Source organism: Mesoplodon densirostris, chromosome 3, assembly GCF_025265405.1.
Source record: "Mesoplodon densirostris isolate mMesDen1 chromosome 3, mMesDen1 primary haplotype, whole genome shotgun sequence".
In the NCBI taxonomy this organism is placed as follows: Eukaryota; Metazoa; Chordata; class Mammalia; order Artiodactyla; family Ziphiidae; genus Mesoplodon; species Mesoplodon densirostris.
The window spans coordinates 12042275-12064298 of NC_082663.1; the positions used below are offsets into that span (position 1 = coordinate 12042275).

Sequence of the window (22024 nt, forward strand, 5' to 3'; positions counted from 1 at the left end):
AGACAGCCCAACTACTTGGGAGATGTCAACTACATCACCATCCAACCCATTCATTTATTGATCAGCAAAAAAAGATACTTTCAACGATATGAGAAAAGGAGAAGTTAAGAGAAACTAATTGTGGCCCTCAATTTAAATAACATGATCTATTTTAAGAGGAAGGTGTTCATTTCTTAAATTTCACCCTTAAATGTCCAATACCACAGTCCTAACCATGAAGTACAACCTATGAAAAAACACATTTGGCTTACAAAGATAGAACTAAACAATCTCATTAGGAAAAAAAAGTCATCGCTTATGATTATGATAAAGTACATTCTTGGGGTTTTTTTAATCTGTTAATTACCCTTCCTAGGATTTGCAGCAGGCCAAAATTTCTAACATCTAAATGGCAGGTTATTGCCCAGCAATGCTTTTGTCTGAATATTTTTAACCAAAATTTTAAGCCACTTTAATCATTTTTCTTTGACAAATAAGAAATCTAAAACTACCCTGAGCCCTTTATTTCTCATTGAGGCAAAGAGTGTGCTTAACTATTAAGAGAGGAGATTAGCTCATAACAGCTTGAATGCATTGCCTTTATTTCTATTACATCAGAACCAATCTTACATAATCTTTTTTAAATAACGGGGTGAGACACGATCCAGAAAATTATTATGAAAATAAGAGCTTCATGCCTGTTATCTAATATTGTATTTTATAGTAGAGGACAAATATCATTTCTTTTCCCATTTCCTATTTTCTGTAGCTACAAAACTCCCTTTTCCATCCCTGTTCTTTCTTTAAGGGCAAAATCTGCATGTCTCCTGAATGTCACAAACTATATTAGGGAAGACCATTTGCAATCAATGACATAAAATGTAGCAAAACTTGTTAAAGCTGTGATTTATGAAGAGCCTTAAAGGAACTACTAAGCAGTTCTACTAGCAATATCACTTATTATTTCTGTAGCAAGAAACTGGTCATCTTCAATCTAATAACCAAAAGGAGCACAAGACAAATAAAAGATTTTCAAGATGCTACATGACATTTCAGCATTAACAATGATCACATAAAGAATTTTAAAATAAGGTCTAATTGCCTCCATAACACCTTACCCGAGATCATTGGAAAAGAGCTGAAATTTCAGCTAAAGACTGAAAAGAAAGTCTGACAAACAATCTCTCATCATGAAGATGCTTCTTTGCCTGAATTTTACCTTTTCTTTGAATTCATTCAAACTATTCCCAGTGGGTAAACAAAGATAGTTTCTACTATTCGCTTTTCTGTATATGCCACAGCGTTTGTAAAGCATTTACCAGGTCATCAAAGATATCTCTTTGGTGCACATGAATAGTAATCAAAGTCTCATATTTAACTCGTTCCACGGAACTCAGATCCTTGGTTGTCATGTCTATCAATGTGTTCAGTAGCTCCAGGAAAGACTGATTGGTTTTCTGCATGATTTTTTTATCAAACTTGGCATTTCTAAGAGCCTCTTCTGAATCCCGTGTCCATATCATTTGAATTCCTAATAATCCAACCTTATGGAAATAAAGAAGGCTTTATGAGTGCGTATGGCATATGAATATACTTATATAGAAATCACAATATAGTAAACAGCTGTGATTATTATGCAAATGTCAGGCCATCCTCGATTACATCAACTTGATGGGTTGTTTCAAAACCTATGGAGACTCTATTCATATTGTTTACCTGACAATTAAGTATATACAGCCTCATGACATGTCTACAGTTTTTTTCTTCTCATTCTAAGTCATATTTCTCCCTAGATAGATTTTAAGTAACTGGTTCGGAAAGAATACGTCTTAAACCTACTTTCCCCAAACTAACACAGGGTTTACACATAGTACACGCAAAATCTCTATTGATCACATGACTAAGAAAACATCATTTTCTGTATTTTACGGCTGAAACATATTTCTCATTTTTCTGGTAAAACACACTCAGTACATTTTATGATTTATGTACTGAAGAGATTCAGTAGGAAAAAAAAATATTTTAAGTTAAAGAAAACATATCAAATATCTCAGCACAAATATATGTATATTTATAAATATATATGTATAGATACAGATACATAACACCAAATCATCTGTAGTTGAAATATTTAAGCTTATCTATATTTAACAAATCCTAATGAAAATCTTAATATTGGTCTAGAGTTAAACTATAGGCAGTTGTGTAGTTTACAATAGACAATATCTGAGATCTAAAATGACTATTCTATAAAAAATACTTTCCAATTTCAATACACTGACCTGAGCAGGGAAGGAAGAAAGAAATTCAATCAGTTGGAAACTTGTTTCTTGAATATTTGCAGCTGCCTGGCGAATCACAAGATGTAATGAGGCCTGAGATTCCTCCAAGAGAGAATTAAGCCAAAATTCCACATTGCCCTCTGCCATCACGGGTTTATCCAATTCAATCGTCTCACCCTCTCGAGAGGAAACTGACAGAATGCGATCATAGATCTGTGTTAGAAGCCCAAAAAGAAGCTATATTTACACAAAGAATGAATTCCTCCATTGCCCTCTTGTCAATGTTATCCTTCCTGTAGAAAGTTAAGCCACATTTTATAAAATAAAAGGCAAAGTATGATATAAAATCAATTCCAAAACAATTTTTTAAAAAGCTATCCATGGGGCCTCCCTGGTGGCGCAGTGGTTGAGAGTCCGCCTGCCGATGCAGGGGATACGGGTTCGTGCCCCGGTCTGGGAGGATCCCATGTGCCGCGGAGCGGCTGGGCCCGTGAGCCATGGCCGCTGGGCCTGCGCATCCGGAGCCTGCGCATCCGGAGCCTGTGCTCCGCAACGGGGGAGGCCACAACAGTGAGAGGCCCGCATACCACAAAAAAAAAAAAAAAAAAAAAAAGCTATCCATGAAATCGAAAAGGGAATACTAAATCAATTTCAAATAGTCTATACCGGAGAGGAGAAAACTTGTTTTCTAAGAGAAATGTTCAATACAAATGTGATAATCAAAAAGATCTCTAAAGTTTCCCAAGATGAAATAGGACTCTCTAAGACCCTGTCATCCACACCATGAGATTATCAAGTTGACATTAGCAATGACCTGGTCAAAATGATCAATGCAAACATCTAACAAGGCAATTCCAATTCTATACTAAACATTGTGCTCTTTACAGGAGCTGTTGGTTGCACATAATATATTCTAATGCAAACCCAGCTCCTAGACTGGTCATTTCACTTCAATTTCCATGCAATATGGCATAATGAGAATATGTGGAGTAATTGGAATTCTAAAATATGGTTCAAATGGTGCTGTGCTATTCACTGACCTTCCAATGTTGGAAGACACATCTCGGAGACTAAATTTCTTGCTTCTATTCAGTCATTAAAAATCATGCCTGTAGGGCTTCCCTGGTGGCGCAGTGGTTGAGAGTCCGCCTGCCGATACAGGGGACGTGGGTTTGTGCCCCAGTCCGGGAAGATCCCACATGCCGCGGAGCGGCTGGGCCCGTGAGCCATGGCCGCTGAGCCTGTGCATCCGGAGCCTGTGCTCCGCAATGGGAGAGGCCACAGCAGTGAGAGGCCCACGTACCACAAAAAAAAAAAAAATCATGCCTGTCCTACTTCCCAACTCACCTTACAGGACACTCATGCCAGTTATACAAAATACAGTTGGCCCTCCATATCCATGGTTTCTGAATCCACAAACTCAACCAACCTCTGATCAATACTTGAAAAAAAAATTCCAGAAAGTTCCAAAAAGCAAAACTTGAATTTGCCACATGCTGGCAACTATTTACATAACCTTTATATTGTATTGTATTATAAGTAATCTAGAAACCATGTGTAGGTATATCCAAATATTACAGTATTTTATATGAGACTTAAGCCTCCACAGATGTTGGTATCTGCTGGGGTCCTGGAACCAATCCTCCCCACAGACACCAAGGAACAACTGTGATGCAAACTATAAAGTAAATGCAAATGTTTGTTGTTGTTTTGTTCTCTAGTAAGTGGGATATTGTTCCCTTGGGCCCAGATTTAGTCTGTATTAATGAAATCCTCCTTAGTTGTCCACAGAAGTGATCTACCAAGAAGCTAATGAGCCTTAAGTTTCAGGGCCCCTCACTTGCACAGACCCTTCTAGGTCCTGAATATAAGTTTGTATTTATAATTTTATAAGATTTAGGACCCACAAAACCAGGGTCTGCCCCTGGCTGTAGAAACCTTATGGTAGGAACAGCAACAAGAAAAAAAAAAAAAAAGCAATGCTATTTATTTTTAAGAAGTTATTGCTAGGAACAGAGGCTGAAAATGAGGAAGTGTCAATTATTTTCAATGTACAATCAGACAATAAGAAGCTTCACTCTAGGACCATGAAGTCCTGGTGCTAAAGCAGAAGGATTTGAGGAAAACATCAAGAAGAACTTCCTGGGTAATTCAATGCCCTCTTTCAACCCATGCATCCAATAGATCTACAAGAAAGATCAATTTTTTTTTTTTTTTTGCAGTACACGGGCCTCTCACTGTTGTGGCCTCTCACTGTTGTGGCCTCTCCCGTTGCGGAGCACAGGCTCCGGACGCACAGGCTCAGCGGCCATGGCTCACGGGCTCAGCCGCTCCGTGGCATGTGGGATCTTTCCGGACCAGGACACGAACCTGTGTCCCCTGCATCGGCAGGCGGGCTCTCAACCACTGCATCACCAGGGAAGCCCCAGAAAGATCAATTTTTAAACTATTCAATCCATACGTTCTTCTCTTTCTCTCCACCCACCCCCTTTGTTGTAGCAACTTGGCCTTTTCCACCCTGACTTTGCAATCACTTTTGAAATTGGCTTCCTTGCCCCCTTCCATTCTGTCTCCTACTCTGAGCCAGAGGCTCTTTCTGAAACACAAATCAGGTCACTACTCTGCTGAAAACCTCCCACGCCTTTTGTCACGTTCATGATGAAGTACATTCCATAGTGTGATGCACTTGACCTTCTGGAATATGGTCCATGCCTCCTTCTCCCTCTTTTCCCTTTGCTCGTCACCCCATGTTGTGGGTTAAATTGTCTCCTCCAAAAATATATATTGAAGCCCCAACCCCTAGTACCTGTGAGTGGGACCTGATTTGAAAATGGGGTGTTTGAAGGTGCAATCAAGTTAAGATGAGGTCATCTTGGATGCTGGTGGACCCAAATCCAATGACCTTAGAAGAAGAAGGAAATTTAGACACAGACACACAAGGAGAATGTCAAGTGAAGACAAAGGTGGAGATCAAATTGATGTGTCTTGGGCTTCCCTGGTGGTGCAGTGGTTGAGAATCTGCCTGTCAATGCAGGGGACATGGGTTCGAGCCCTGGTCTGGGAAGATCCCACATGCTGCAGAGCAACTAGGCCCGTGAGCCACACCTACTGAGCCTGCGTGTCTGGAGCTTGTGCTCCACAACAAGAGAGGCCATGACAGTGAGAGGCCCGTGCACCATGATGAAGAGCGGCCCCCACTCGCCACAACTAGAGAAAGCCCACGCACAGAAACTAAGACCCAACACAGCCAAAAATAAATAAATTAATTAATTAATTAATTTTTTAAAAAAAATTGATGTGTCTGCAAGACAAGGAACACCAAGGATTGCTGACCATCACTGGGAACTAGGAGACAGGCACTAAACAGACTCTCCTGCAGAGGCTCTGGTCGGAACCAACCCTGCCAACACCAATAATTTTCTGTTGTTTTAATCCATGGAAGCCCTAGGAAAGTAATACACTCCCTCACATACCCACACTTCTGACATCCTAGACTGCCCACACCTCCGGGCCGTTGCACTTGCCCTTCCTTTGGCCAGACTGTGCGTCCCTTCCCCACTTGCCTGGTTATGTTCCACCCACCTTCAAAAAATCAGTTCAAACACCACATTCTCCTGCAGAAGCTTTCTCTTACACCCAGGTTAGGGCTCCCTGGTGGGCATTTCCATGCTCCTTGTGCATCACACAAACACAGCAAGTCAAAAATATCAATGGTTTAATGGCCAAATTTCTCTTGAATGTTGTACTGCATAAAAACAACTGCAGTATGGATTGCGATATATTCTTCCTTGGAACCCCAGGACTGGCATCATGCCTGGCACACAGTGAGGGGCTTGAACTTAAATGACTGGCTTTGAATGGCCTCCAGTGGACTAGCTCTACCACTGCACAAGCTGCACACTGTAGACCCCACCAGAGCACGAGATCCCTGAGGATGGTACATTCCCATTGTTAAGCACAACATCTAGTCCATGGTATTTGCTCAACAGATGCAAGTTGCATTCTGGGATGAATAAATAAATGATACTAAGGTTTGTATGAAACACCATAAGGGAACTGAATATGTTATCCAACTGGAAGGGTCACTTTTTTAGGGAATTTGGGGTAAAGGGGTAGATTAGACAATATCTTCTGGCAGTTCGGCAAATGTATAGTCTTCCTCATGTTGGATAACTTCTTTGGGGTCCCATACAACTCCATGATTCTAGAAATTGTTGAGGGTGTTTAAAAAAAAAAGGAGGGACTTCCCTGGTGGCACAGTGGTTGGGAGTCTGCCTGCCGATGCAGGGGACACGGGTTCAAGCCCTGGTTTGGGAAGATCCCACATGCCACAGAGCAACTAAGCCCATGCACCACAACTACGGAGGCCGTGCACCACAACTACGGAAGCCCACATGCCTAGAGCCTGTGTTCTGCAACAAGAGAGGGCACCAGGATGGAAAGCCCATGCACCACGGCAAAGGGTGGCCCCCGCTTGCCACAACTATGGAAGACCCGCAGACAGCGGCGAAGACCCAATGCAGTCAAAAATAAATAAATAAATTTTAAAAAAAAAAAGGAAAGAAAAGGTTTTCAATGGAGTAGGATGAAAAACATGGAGGACCATCATGCCAAAAACATCTGAAGCCTGATTAAAACAATCAAGTCACTGTGGCAATTCTGTTCAGTCAAGGCACTATTTGATGAGCAATTTGTTCCTTTGTTTTGTTGAATTTCTAAACAGTTAACTTGGCATGTGAAGCTATGAATGCTACATACGAAGCATTCCTAATCACATTTAAACTATTTGTTATTCAAATTTACACTTTGGATATTAAGAAGTCACATAGTTCTGAAGGCAAATTGTGCCCAAAAGTATCTTTTTAGTCATCGGGTGATACTTAATGGACAGGGAAGTAAATCTTTGTAAACACTATTGGAGAGCAATTTAATAAAGACAGTTGAGATTCTAAAATACGTAAATTGCTGGCCAGCAATTAGAATTAGGTAAACCTTTTCATGGAACTTGACCGTTTTGATGTTGTCAAACACATTCAGCAAATGGGCCTGTATGGTGTGTGTGTCTGATGCCTGCCCCAGAATCTCCAGAAGAGCGGGGTCCGAGACGAAGAAGAACCGAGGAAAGCAAAGCCGTTTTTTCTCCAAGTACCTAAGTGGGGAGGAAAAGATAAGCTTCATAAGCACACAAGACAGGGCTTCTAGGAATAAATTAATCTGGATGGGAAAAAGGGAAAAGACTTTGAGAGAATCTAATTTTCCCACATTGTTCAATGTTTTTGTTTTTTTCTGTGTTTTTGTTTTTGTTTTTGTTTTTATTACTAATTTTGCCAAGTGGGAGTCCCTATTCTGATTGGGGGACTTTTTTCCAAAATTTATAGAATTTCCTCATTTTTCACAAGTATAATGTATACATTTGACTTAACCTGGAAATATTTGTACTTTCTTTGTAGAAGACAGGAAAATTTACACACAGGGAGTCTTTCAGTTTTGTGTTTGTTTTATTTTATTTGCAAGCACAGTGCTATGTCAGCTAAAGGCTGACAATTCCAATTCTTAGGATTGTACCTTAAAAGAATCCAATGAATCTATCACTGAAGCAGAAACAAAATCCAGCTACATGGAAGGAAGGGTCTTGACACTGTTCTCTGCCTCGAGGAGTTACAAAAACCCAGTGAATGTTTGTTCTACCTGTCATCACCCTACTTTTGCTGAACTTTTGTTTCCATATTTAATATATTTCTACTTAGTGATTTTATCGTGATTAGCCAAAGAGCAAGAAAATTATTTATTGCTCTTGGAGTTCCTCCAGCCTCCATATATGTAAGTGTGGGTGTGGGTGTGGGTGTGGGTGTGTCAGTGTATATTGCTAGGTATTAGATTAGGCTCTCATTTTTGTATAATCTTGACTGCTTGTGTATACCACACACTGTTCATATTGTTCTCGGTTGAGTATAATGAAATATTTTGCTTCTTCAGATGTTTATCCAAGAAGGAGATCAGAAAAACAGGTATATTAATTTTAAAAACAAGGACTGTATGAGAATATTTACAAGCTCTTGTCCCAATGATGGAAGAAGCCATAAAGCCTATAATTTAAACATCAGAGAAAATCTAGTAACTGCTTGGAGAGACGATAAGGCTCCAAACTATCAGTTTTATCTATGCCACAACATTAGACATGAATTGAGTCTAAGCAAAAGAACACCCATTTGGCTAATCCTGTCTCGTGTCTCTGGTCCCTTTCATCTCTAGGATGCTTTGAGTGAACTTACCCAGTAAGGGATTTCTGGCAGATTTCCAACTGGTCCAGCAAGTGTGGTAACAGCTGCCCCATGGTTTCATCTCCAACACAACACTGAACCACACTGGGCATCTCATGTGCCCGAGTCATGATCTTCACCCAGGATTTATCTATGTTGGAAAAGCGCTTGGCCTCCTATGAGCACAAGGTAACAAAGCACAGTTGGACACGTCTGTGATCCCAAGGACATAGTGTCTCACATACCTCCCGCTGAGGTCAGACTTCTAACCGTTCTGGATACCCTGTGCATACATGAAATATCACACATGTTCTATTTCAATTCTCCTTGGGCCTTTTGCACCATAGCACCCCCTTTCTTAAATAAGAATCTTTAGCTCAACCTTGGGACCGACATTATGTTAACTAAAAGCAGGAAGCAGATATAAAAATAATAATACAAATTGGGAGATTGGGATTGACATATACACTCTACTATATATAATAGGTAACTAATAAGAACCTACTGTATAGCACAGGGAATTCTACTCAATACCCTGTAATGGCCTGTATGGGAAAAGAATCTAAAAAAAGAGTGGATATATGTATACGTATAATTGATTCACTTTGCTGTACACCTGAAACTAACATAACACTGTAAATCAACTATAGTCCAATAAATATTAAAAATAATAATAATAATACAACACAAGATAATTTGGGAGAAAAGCACCCTCCCAACTGTTTTCAATTATCTCCAAATTAAGTGAATCTTATGTTTTTCAAGTTTTCTACACTGAGCATTGAATTATTTGTGTATTTAGAAAACAAACATTTAAAAATAAGATACAGGGCTTCCCTGGTGGCACAGTGGTTGAGAGTCCGCCTACCGATGCAGGGGACACGGGTTCGTGCCCAGGTCCGGGAAGATCCCACATGCCGCGGAGCGGCTGGGCCCGTGAGCCATGGCCGCTGAGCCTGCGCGTCCAGAGCCTGTGCTCCACAATGGGAGAGGCCACAACAGTGAGAGGCCCGCGTATCGCAAAAAAAACAAAAAACAAATAAATAAATAAATAAATAAATATAAGATACAAAATTAATTATAGTGTGACCCTAATATTCTGAAATTTTTGAAACTAGATTTTTTAGGAAAAATGGAAAATGTGCAGATTAATTTGAGAGAGTAGGAATGATTGTGATTTTCTTCCTTAAAACTTTCTATATTTTACCAGTGAACACATACTATCAAACATGAGAGCAAGAAACTCCACCTAGCTCCTTCAATATTGTATGTGAAAGTTTCCGTTAAGTCCAATTTGAGACTCTCCTCCCATCAAGAAGAAAAACACGCCCAATATAAATGAAAAATAAATACCTAAAATTATAATGTATGGATACATTTCACTGGTAGCCAAAAAATAAATCGGCTAATGGGTCTGCCCTCTATAATTAAACTGAAAACTAACCAAAGAGAAAGCTGAGGAAACCTAAGTGAAGAGAACACTCAACATAATCATGCTTCTAAAACTCAAATTTATTGTTAACCCATTATAATTTAGCAAACAATTTAAGGTAATTGGATAACAATCCTTGAGTTTTTCCTTGCAGATTTCCACCCCATTTTACAGTAGATATAATTGGGTATATTGTAGAGTGTGAGTTATTTTAAACTGTCAGTAGTAGAGAACAAACTATCCTACCACTGTCAAGATAACCACTCTGTAATTCTGCACTGTTCCAAGTTCCACTTTCAAATTATCTGAAGAAGTATATCAATTATGCAGGCATTCATTCTTTGTTTTTTAACCCTCCATTTCCTATAAAACCTCACCATTTTGAAGCATCCTTCCTCTCATTTTCACACCCCTCTTTTCCACAATTACCCTCTCTCTCTCTGAAGAACAGCTTGACAGCAACAACCAAAAGATTGGCGAAGGGGTGGCTCAATAGAGGTTGAAATTTATTGCATTTTTAAGGGCATTCTGAGTTATTAGATAGTTCTCTAAGTTTAAAAACCGAATGAAATCGTAAAGAAATTTCTAAGACCTTGGGAAGCTGCTTGGCAATGTCTCCTCCTACAAAGACAGCTTCTAAGTAAATCCACAAGTTTTGCACCATCATCCAATTCTCAATGATGTCTGTTGAGTTGGAAAGGTATTGCACCCACTTTTGAATCTGGCCTTTGAATGGCATATTGTACCTAAAACGAGAAATACATTCAGAATTTGGTTTTCTAGTGTTTTGTTTTTATTGTTGTTGTTTTCAAACTAAAGAGGTTTTTTAAAAATCCTGATTTTCACCTATTTCTTTACAACTTTGACTATGTTGCTGGCTTTTAAAATGACGCTACCAAGTGATTCATTCATCACCATATACTGGGCATTGTTAAACTGACTTTTCCCTTTTGATCCAGGGCATAGAGAAGTGGGAGATGTATCATCTAAGGAGCAGATCAAGCATTAGACTTGACTCCACCCAGCTGCTGGAACAGTATCATTCTGGTCACTGTTGCTGTCGCCAAGGGAATAACATTCTCTCCACTGAGCTTCTGTGCCTATTCCGTGGAGTCTCTTGTTTTTCATGTAATGTGGAGCCATTACAGAGCCGTTGGCAGGGACGAACAACAAATTCAGTTTTCAAATATGATACTATCTGGACTCTCTCTTTAGCCTGCCCTCTTCTGAGCCTCCTTCCAACTTCCCATCCACCCCTGTCCACGCACTAATGTCTGTGTGTACATGTATGCATGAGGCTTTCTGCGTGTACACACATAAAGCCTGAGAGCCACTTTTCTTCCTCTCTCACAGTTAATCTATCTTCCCTTTTTCCTCATGAGGCAGAAACAGACAGTGGTCCCCCAATATCTTTTTCTCCTTCTTCTTTAGATATAGACCCCCATTTCTACCTAGACTCATAGCTGCCCAGTTAAAATACTGAATTTCCCAGCCTCCTTTGCAGCAATGTGCAGTCCCGGAATTAAGCTCCACATCAATATTTCTCAACCTTAGCTGCACATTCTAATCATCCGATAAATATTAAAAACCACCAATACCTTAAAACAAACAACAACAAAAAAAAAAAACTACCAATACCTGCCTGGATCCCACCCCTAGGAACTTTGATTCGATCAGTCTGGGATGTGGTCCAGGCTTTGGGATTTTTTAAAGTTCCTTAGGTGTGTCTAGTGTGTAGCCAAGTCTGAAAACCACTCTTCCGGATGGGAAGGGAGCAGCAGCATTGGATGTAAGGGGTGGAAGGAGGAGAAGGGCTACACCTGGAAAAGGTGGAGAGTGAGCCAGACAAAGCTTGGGTCCCCGAGGATGAGGTAGAGTCCACACTCCTACCTGAGCCATCAACCTTGGGACTTTTGTTACTTGAGAAAGACATAAACTTCAGTCTTATTCAAGTGATGTTGTATGTGGTGCTTCTGTTATGTGTGGACAACCCTACTCCTAAACGATGCACTGCCTTTTGCTGTTCTTCCTCTTCTCCTTCTTCACCCTTTCTTGATCTCTCCAGTCCAACATAATACGGGCTTGAAGTCATCTCAAATATTAGTCATATTAGTGAATAAAATTTTAATTTCCATATTCTTAAGTGTTAAGCAGTTTGCTTTAATATTCTACACATCTTTCTGGGGCTTTTTGTTTGTTTATGCTTTTCACAAGAACATAGGTCCATAGCAACAGAGATCTTTGTTTTATTCACCCTTCTAACCACAGCACCTAGAAGACCACAAGGCACGTGGTAGGTATTCCGTAAATTTCTGTTGAATATGCGTTCCTCATACAACTCTGTCTGTGGGTTCAATGCCATTGGTAAGAAACGTTTACCCATTCCTAACACAGACGATGTCTACTTAATGTATATGTGTACTTCTTCTACCTCCATAGGGTATGTTATTTTCCATCTGTCCTTATTTCTGGTTGGGTATGACCAGTAACCAAATTCATTAAAACTCATCAAATTCTAAGTAGTTCAGACTCAATGTTACCAATAGTCTGAATCTCTAAGACCTAATTTTATATTCTATATGACTCATTTCAAACACTTACACAATTACCATATATTTGAGAAAATCCTGGTGAACAAAAAATTGTTTCAAAAAGAACAAGAGGAAGCACTGAACCAAAGAAATCTAAGTTTATGCGTCTCTGGCTCGCACATCCAAAGCATGACAGCTCTGCTGCTACCGTCAAATAGAAATGTTAGGCTGGTATCGGTCTGTGCTGTTTTACTTATCTTTATGAATTAACTTCATTCTCTATCTTAATCTGTCATCTCATTAAAGTGTGTACACAACTAAGAGTTTCTAGTCCATAGGTGTTGACAAAAAGGTTTCCGAAGTAATTTTTCTAAAATTCAGAATAATTTTCCTTCTGGAATCTAAAGCCTGTCGAGCTGTCAGCTGTGCAGTGAGGCTTGTCAGCAGCAAAGCTGAAATGTTCGGCAAGATCCAAGTGGCTAATTACATGGCGCATGATTTTGTGCAACTGATGGTCTCAGACACATCCCCCAAATAGAGGATAATGAAATAAAAACAGTATTATCCATGCCGTGCCAAAGGCTAAAATTAAAACAAGTACTTTTAATGTTGAATAGATTGTATGAGGGGTATTGTTGCATTTTTTAAATTAATTTCCCTTGAAGTGTTTGTTATTATGGTTCTCAAACCTCAGGGGAAAGAAGAACGGTTTTCCTACCTGTTGCCCAGTAGGGAGCCCAGTAACATCAAGCTGTCCTCCATGTTGGCGATGATTTCCGATGTACTGTCTCCTCTCAAGAGGAGCTCTCCACGGGTTTTAAAGCTGCCAAATATGAATGTTTTGTTGTCCCATTCATTAATCACTTGCTTCAGCTTTTGTTCAATGTCCCTCTCTTTCACCGCACTGATACAGATGTCCTATTAAAAGTGCAAGCTCTCATTTTATCACATGAAAGTCACACATCCTTCTCAAATAGTCTTGGTTCAACAGAGGTCCTGTCTATACTCTTTCCTTTTTATGTATCTATAAATACTTACATTTCCAGATCTAAACTGCAATATAATAAGTGGTGTGTGTGTGCAGATATAATATAGATTTATCTTAATTTGTAAAATCTCCCACCAAATTATTCCAGAAAGAAAGAAGACAGAAAAGATATACAGCAGTGGAAGATTTTCAGCCATGATAAAAAAAGAAAATCCTGCCATTTGTGACAGCATGGAGGGACCTTGAGGATATTGGGTTAAGTGAGATAAGTCAGACAAAGACAAATATTATATGATAGCCCTTATATGTGGAATCTTAAAAAAAAAAAAAAAAAACTTGAAAAAACAGAAAGTGGAATGGTAGTTACCAGGGGCTGGGGGTGGGGGAATGAGAGAGATGTTATATCTATTTACAGCTAATAGATAAATAAGTCCTAGAGATCTAATCCACAGTACAGTGATTATAGACAACAAAACTGTACCCTAAACGTTAAATTTTCTAAAAGACTAGATCTCAATTGTTTCCACCACTAGAAGAAATGATAACTGAGGTGTTAGCTAACGCTACAATGGAGATTATATTGCAATATAAATGTATCAAATCACTATGTTGAACACCCTAAACTTATACAATGTTAAATGTCAATTATATCTCAATAAAAATTAGGATAAAAAAGATATGCAATAACCTTTTAAATTTTGCCACTTTCATCAAAGACTCAAAATTGAATGTGTCTCTGATTTAACTCTAAAGTCAAACCAATGCAGTACGAGAGGAGGGAATGAACAGAAACCTGACTTCTTCCCAGCTCTCTGATCACTCTCCCTGTCTTCTCTGCAGCCTTATCTTCTCCTGGACCATTGGTCAAACCTGTCCTTGCCCTCGTCTTGTCCCTCTCTGGATGAGCATATCCACACCCATGCAGTCAGCAACCTTTTGTATCTCCAGAAAAGACCCACACCCACTGCTTACTGGGCTTCTCTGTTTGGATACATCAAGGGAACCCAAAACACAATCTGTGAAATATCAAACTCATGCCCAAAATCAAGCTCATAGTCTTTGTACTTTGTCATTCCACCTGATCACCTCCCAACATTCCCCATCTCAGTCATAAGCACCATCATCCACTTAGATCTCTCAGCAAGAACTCTAGGGTTCATCCTTAGCCCCTCCCATTTCCCTACCATGTTCACTCCGTCAAATTCTATCCAATTTTACCTCCTAACGATCTCTTCAATCTTGTCTCCCCTCTTCAGCTTCACTACCTGCCTCCTCATCTGACACATCATTATCTGTTGCCGGGGGTATTCAAGTAACCTCCGAATTGGTTTCCCAGCATTCCCCCTTTCTGTTTTCCAATTCTTTCTCCTCACAGCTACCGGAGTGATCTTTACAAAATGCAAATTTAACCACGTCATTCCCCCAATCAAAATACATCTCCCAGTTGGCTACCAACTGCTTCAAAGACTGAAATCGATAACACATTCTAGACCCACTCCATCTCCCCAACCTTAGCTGTCTCCTCTCTCACCCACCTCCACATCTCCGCCTTCTGGTCCCCTAAACACACCTCAGACCCTTCACATATGCTGTTCCACCTGCCTCACATTGTCTTCTCTGCACTTTCCAAGCCCCTCACCCCCTCACCACATAAGCACACCCCGTTCACCCAGCACCCAGTCTTCCTGACCTTCATCGCCCTCGCCCCACCCCGAGAGAGGTCAACCCCATTATTAGAGGCCCTCATAGAGCAGCATACTTCCATTTCAATGGTATTTACTGCAGTTTGTAACTACACCTTCATTTGTATAATTATTTCATTATACAAAGTATTTAATGATCTGTAAACACAAGAACGTACTCTTATGTCCCTAGCACTTAACACAGAACCTGTTACATAAAGGTTGGTTGAAGAAATAATAGCTGAGTACCAGGAAAAGAGTTTTGATTGTTCTAGCATGATGTACTGCACCAACAGACCATGATGTAGGAAAACTCTCAAATCCCCTGGGACCTTCCAATCTCTCACCACATCATACGCTCAATCACTGTACCTCTATTTCCTCTTTGTATTTCAGAAGAGGTGCCTCCATGATATGTCTTAACTTAAAAGTTTCATTCCCCACATCTAGACTGTGCCCAGTGAGAGCAGTTATCCTTTCCCAGTGCCTTTCCATCATGGCCTTACTGGCCATATGCTCCAGCAGTGGACAACACTCGCTGAAATCATTGATGGTCTTCTTCAGATCCAAAAAAGCCTGCCAGTCCTTCAAGGCACGGGGCAGCTTCCGACACCTGCGAAGAAAAGCCAACGTGAAAGTTCATTCGAATATAAGCCTGGAATGTCTCCAATCCAAGACTGTCTGCTAGCATTTCCATCAAAAACAGTCACCTCAAATACCCATCACATTGTTAAATCTCATGACTCAGAGGATAGCTGTTAATTAACACACTTTTACATTGCAGAAATTTGTTCCTCCCGACCAGGAATGACTTTTTTCAATTTCCTCATAAAAATTAGGTAAAAGGCATTATTTTAAAGAATAGAGGTGCTTCCCAATTCAATTCAATTCTCCAAACATGTTTTGAGACCCTACCAAGTACAAAGCACAGCAGAGTGCTTCAGGCTGTCAACTGAAAAGTACAACAAATGACCCTCCATTTTGGGGGGGGTTCAACACTTCAAGATGTAAAAATATCACAGGGCTCTTGCTTTTATTCCAAATAAATCATCTAACATAAACTTCAAATGTTGGTAAGTGTAATATAAATAGAGATCAGCTCTCTCTAAGATGCAGGAAAGCCCTTGGCAAGATTCATCCAGGTTTAAAGGATGTGCTTGTCTCACCAGGCACACACAGGGGTAATTAATAAATCACATTTGACAAGGGTGATGTCAGTGGGCAACAGCAGTGAAGCATGATGTGCTTTTGAAACATCTGGGTGAAAAAAGAACCCTGACAGCCTATCAAAGAAGAAAGTATTTGAGGTTAAATAGCTCTGGGCATGCTAAACATTAATTTCTCACCTGTTCTGGAACTCTAAAAGTTCACTGTTGATTTTTTCAATATTTACTTCTGACCACAGAAGATCATGATAGCCATTTACAGTTTCTATGACACTGTTGTACAGAGCGTATATTTTCTGTAGAAGATTTAGTTGCTTCTTGATTTCGAGAAGCTGAGGATACTGTGTGACTGGCAGACCAAAAAGCTCCTCTCCTCCAGTATAGGTGATATATTTCCGATAGATATTATCAAATTGATTCTAATAAAAATACAAGTGAAAACTCATCAAAAATGACTTACATGTGAATAAACATGCAAATGAAAAAAAAGATTGGCCAATAAGCAAACATGTATGATCTCTGAGCACATGTAAATGAGAACTAAATGAGTACAATTAATTACATAGAAACCAATGCTAACCATACCAAATCACAGTTTTTAAAAGGTAAGTACATACTATATTCCACAATGGGCTTCTCTATATTAAGCAGAAAAAAGTATGTGTTTAAAAGACATTGAGGTTTTGGTTATATAGAAAGTCAAAGAAACTAAAAAAATCACCTGAAATATGATAAGTCTATCACTGGCTTCCTGGGGTTTCAAGCCGCTAGCCATTGGACCATTCTGGTACAAAAAGTTAAAATAAACATAAAATAAAATGAAGCTTATGCATACAAATTTCATGAGCACAATGTATTTGAATATCAACTTTTGTTTACATGCATGTCACATACAGGATAGGAAACTTACTTTTTATTTGTAAAAAAGGACTCAGGAAAGTAACTCATTTGGAAATATTTTCAAGGCCAAAAAAAAGCCAAGTTGAGGTCACAGCTTTCATATGTCAAGAAATTTTGAAAATTAAAAGTATGTGTTATTAATTTATCAGGTGATATGAAGAGTAAATAACTATTCTGTAAGAAGCACAAACAGTGTCTGGTTTGAACTAGAACACTAATGCCACATGACACACGAGTTCACCACTCTAATATCTATTTGTAAAGTGACCTGTAATGTTAACATTCCAATCAGGTTTTCCTACATTAGACCACCTTAAATAACTGGATTTCTGTGCTTTCTTCATCCATGAAGTTGGTTCATGAATCCAATCTCCTAATTTCATTTACTTTATGGTTTGGCGTGTTACCAGTTAATAAGTACAAATTTTACCCTCTACTGTACACATTTCCCTTCTGTAGCACATTGTAATTGGCTGGAAATGGGTCTCCTTAAGCAACATATTCCCAGCAGAAGATTTTGCATGAAAACTTATGTATGTATGATTAAAATATGGACTCAATCTTTCTTGTCCACTTTTGCGTCTTCAGCCCCAAGGGCAGTTCTACAGTATTTGCAGAACTAATGAATACTGTGGGAAGGATGATCGTGACAACTATAAGTGAATAATATTTATCTACACAAATCTAGAAAAGCTACCAAAATAACTTCAGTAAGAAACCAATGGTATAATATAAAGAGCACTTTTAAATTTCCATTTACTCTCGAAATTATTCTGGATGAAATCTAAGGGGAAAGGATTGTGAAAGGGAAATATCTTTGCTCTTGTGAAAATAAAATTTCCATTCCTAGGGAATTTCATTAAATCTGACATATTGTGTGGGCCAAAAGGTTCGTCCGGTTTTTTCCATAAGATGGCTCTAGTTGTCTTTAACTGCATTCGAAACAGTTTTGTTAGATTGTATTGTGAGAGCTGTTATATCATTTAAAAACAGACATCAAAATTGGTGAATTTTTTTTTTAAACTTTTTTTTTTTTTTTTGAAGAATGGGGGTAGAAGTTTATTTATTTATTTATTTATTTTGGCTGTGTTGGGTCTTCGTTTCTGTGCGAGGGCTTTCTCCAGTTGTGGCAAGCGGGGGCCACTCTTCATCGCGGTGCGCGGGCCTCTCACTATCGCGGCCTCTCTTGTTGCGGAGCACAGGCTCCAGACGCGCAGGCTCAGCGGCCATGGCTCACGGGCCCGGTTGCTCCGCGGCATGTGGGATCCTCCCAGACCAGGGCTCGAACCCGTGTCCCCTGCATTAGCAGGCAGATTCTCAACCACTGCGCCACCAGGGAAGCCCAAAATTGGTGAATTTTTGTGTAGCCATTTTAATACTGAAGATGGAAAAAAAAAAAGTAACATTTTCAGCATATTATGCTTTATTATTTCAAGAAAGGTAAAAACGCAACTGAAATGCACAAAAAGATTTGTGCAGTGTATGGAGAAGGTGTGACTGATCGAGCGTGTCAAAAGTGGTTTGCGAAGTTTCATGCTGGAGATTTCTCACTGGACGATGCTCCATGATCTGGTAGACCAGTTGAAGTTGATAGTGATCAAATCAAAACAATAATTGAGAAAAATCAACATTATACCATACAGGAGATAGCCGACACAATAAAAATATCCAAATCAAGCGCTGAAAATCATTCACACCAGCTTGGTTATGTTCATCGCTTTGACTTTTGGGTTCCACGTAAGTTAAGTGAAAAAAACCTTCTTGACCCTATTTCCACATGGGATTCTCTACTGAAACATAATGAAAACATTCCGTTTTTAAAACAAATTGTGACAGGCGATGAAAAGTGGATACTGTACAACAACGTGGAACGGAAGAGATCGTGGGACAAGCGAAATGAACCATCGCCAACCCCACCTAAGGCCAGTCTTCATCCAAAGAAGGTGATGTTGTGTATACGGTGGGATTGGAAGGGAGTCCTCTATTATAAGCTCCTTCCAGGAAACCAAACGATTAATTCCAACAAGTACTGCTCCCAATTAGACCAACTGAAAGCGGCACTCAACAAAAAGTGTCCAGAATTAGTCAACAGAAAACACATAATCTTCCATCAGGATAACTCAAGATCACATGTTTCTTTGATGACCAGGCAAAACCTGTTACAGCTTGGCTGGGAATTTCTGATTCACCCACCGTATTCACCAGACATTGAACCATCGGATTTCCATTTATTTCACTCTTTACAAAATTCTCTTAATGGAAAAAAATTTCAATTCCCTGGAAGACTGTAAAAGGCACCTGGAACATTTCTTTGTTCAAAAAGATAAAAAGTTTTGGGAAGGTGGAATTATGAAGTTGCCTGAAAAATGGCAGAAGGTAGTGGAACAAAAGGATGAATATGTTGTTCAATAAAGTTCTTGGTAAAAACGAAAAATGTGTCTTTATTTTTACCTAAAAAACCGAAGGCACTTTTTGGCCCACCCAATATTATCTTTAAACAACTACATTTTGCATGCTGTAGTCACTCTTCTCCCAAAATACACAGAGAAAGCTAGAGTTGTACCAAATCGTAGTCCAGGTAGAACCGGTGACAGTCTTGGAGGAAGACCTCCACGGTACTAATAAGCTCTTTCCTGAAACTGGGCTGCAGTGAGACTAATTCATTCTGCACTTCACTGGCACGTGCCAGAAGCTTCTCCCAGGCGTAACGCAGAGTATCCACTTTGTCCATCTCTTCCTTTGCTACCAGAAGCCCATATTTGTTAAGCAGGGCATAGGATTCCTACACAAAAGAAGAAAAATTTAATTTCTGCCAGTCAGGTGCATAAATGTATGCACAGTCATTTTTTAAAGCATTAGAATGGAAAAGATCCACATGACAGGGAAACTGCCCAGAGAGTTCTAGTTACTCTACTTGCAAACTTGGAAAAGCTTAAGTGAGCAACTGAGCCACTTAGCTTCAGTTTCCTCATCTGTAAAACAGGAAGATTCCCTGGTTGCTTCACAGGATTTTCGTGAATATCAAAAAAATATATCAATTTAAATGCATTTTGAAAACTATAAATCATTATACAAATAAAAGGTATTTTTACTTAGGCCCCTAAATTGTATTTGAAGACTACAAAATTAAATCAAGTAAATGAAAAACATAAAACAATTTAACTGCTAATTTTAGAATAACAAAATGAATCAGAGTTTTAACTCTATCCTCTTTCACTTTGTTGGTAAAAGGTTCCAACAGTAAGACATAAGAGGGCATTCTTGAATCAGAGCCTAAGCCAAGTTATTGCCCTCAGTACACAAAATCCTGGACTATTCTCTTGTCTAGAAGATTAAAATAAGGCAAAGTTTGGTTTTCAGGAGAAAGAATTTTTCCTAAATATCCCTGGCCTCTTCTCCCACCATTACTCTTCCCCAAAGACATGGACTGAACACCTGATTGTTGATTTGGGGAAAAGATTGTTGATTTGGGCAAGCATAGCCCAGTGCCTCTCTTCTTCTTCCCTCTTTCTCCTTGAAGGCATGCCTCCAGTCTGCACCCCAGTACCAATCAAATCAACAAAGTAACACAGAGACCTGTAGCTTTCCAATGCTGCCTTTGATGGATGAGTAAGTACAGTTCTGGGACTTAGTGCTCACAAGGCCATAGTGTGTGTGACTAGGGTGAGGAGATGGGGAAAGTAAGATACAATGGGAATATGGGAGCTGCACACTAAATCAGGTCTTCCAAATAAGTTCTATCAGTACTAAAGATTGCATCTTGAGCTTGACTACTTGACAACAGTTTGTCTTAACTCTCACGTCAGGGGGAAAGGGTTGGCAATTGCTGGACCTCCTCTTCAAATGCCTTCTCCAAACTCCCCTGGTCCAAGTAGGGGGTCTTTGCCTTGATGTTTCAATTCCAAAGAAGAACACAATGGACCACGTGATTTCCCTGACCCAACACGGTAGAGGTGCAAACCTTCAGTCATCTCTGCCATTTTCATGGTAATTTGAAATTTTTCAAAATTCAAAGAGACGTGCAGAAAATATGAGACAAGAGTATGATCCTGACCATCAGAGTTTAAGTCCAGACGTTTAAGTTATGGTGTGATGAAAAGATAATATTTTTACAACTGGAATTGTTCTAATGCTACAGTTATACTAGTCTCGTTTAAAAGAATATAGTAACCCATTCCTGATAAAGCGTTTGCATCTAGAAAAGATAGTATGATAATAAAAACAAAAGTAATGTGCAACATTAATCAAACTGCATGATTTCTTTGACCCTCAGTTTTCTTGTTTGTAAGTGGAGTGCTGTAGGAAGGATTAAACGAGTTAATACAGAGTAAACCCATGAATGGACACTGTCAGTGCCCCAGCCAGGTCCTGTTTATCAGCTGGTATTTGCAACCCAGATTGTTGGGTGTGTTGGCTATAGGAAACAAGCTGCCTTCTTCCCTTGAAAATTGTCCTCAGCTGATAGAAGCCTCCTCGTGAGGAAATAATGGTCAATGCCCAACTGATTTGGGGGAATAAAGACAGTCCCCCTTGCCTCAAAATGGGGCCAACTGTGTGATACAATTCATGTTCCAGAACACTCCCTGTGGGACCAGGCCGAAGTTAGTCTACAGCTAAGATCACACCCTGGCTTAGCTTCCTCCCATCCCCAACCTCATCCTTTTCTGTTTTGTTCACTCTACTTCTCCCATGAGCATTCATCAATAAATCACTTATACAGAAATCCTCATCTCAGGCTCTGCTCTTCAGCACCTTAAATGCTGTGTAAAGTACTAGAACTGCCCATACGAGGCACCCTATAGGT

At 39.6% G+C, this 22024-nt stretch overlaps 1 protein-coding gene across 1 annotated transcript in view; it reads right to left on the reverse strand.

Moving 5' to 3' along the window:
* Positions 1 to 22024, reverse strand: part of DNAH5 (dynein axonemal heavy chain 5) — a 276356-nt gene that overhangs the window by 140648 nt on the left and 113684 nt on the right. The window contains exons 25-34 of the mRNA XM_060092732.1: positions 19784 to 20002; positions 17042 to 17104; positions 16501 to 16739; positions 15527 to 15767; positions 13203 to 13402; positions 10546 to 10699; positions 8534 to 8697; positions 7254 to 7410; positions 2262 to 2474; positions 1299 to 1523 (exon numbers count right to left, since the gene is read on the reverse strand). Of these exons, the coding sequence (XP_059948715.1) occupies positions 1299 to 1523; positions 2262 to 2474; positions 7254 to 7410; positions 8534 to 8697; positions 10546 to 10699; positions 13203 to 13402; positions 15527 to 15767; positions 16501 to 16739; positions 17042 to 17104; positions 19784 to 20002 (1875 nt within the window). The remainder of the gene's footprint in view (positions 1 to 1298; positions 1524 to 2261; positions 2475 to 7253; positions 7411 to 8533; positions 8698 to 10545; positions 10700 to 13202; positions 13403 to 15526; positions 15768 to 16500; positions 16740 to 17041; positions 17105 to 19783; positions 20003 to 22024) is intronic.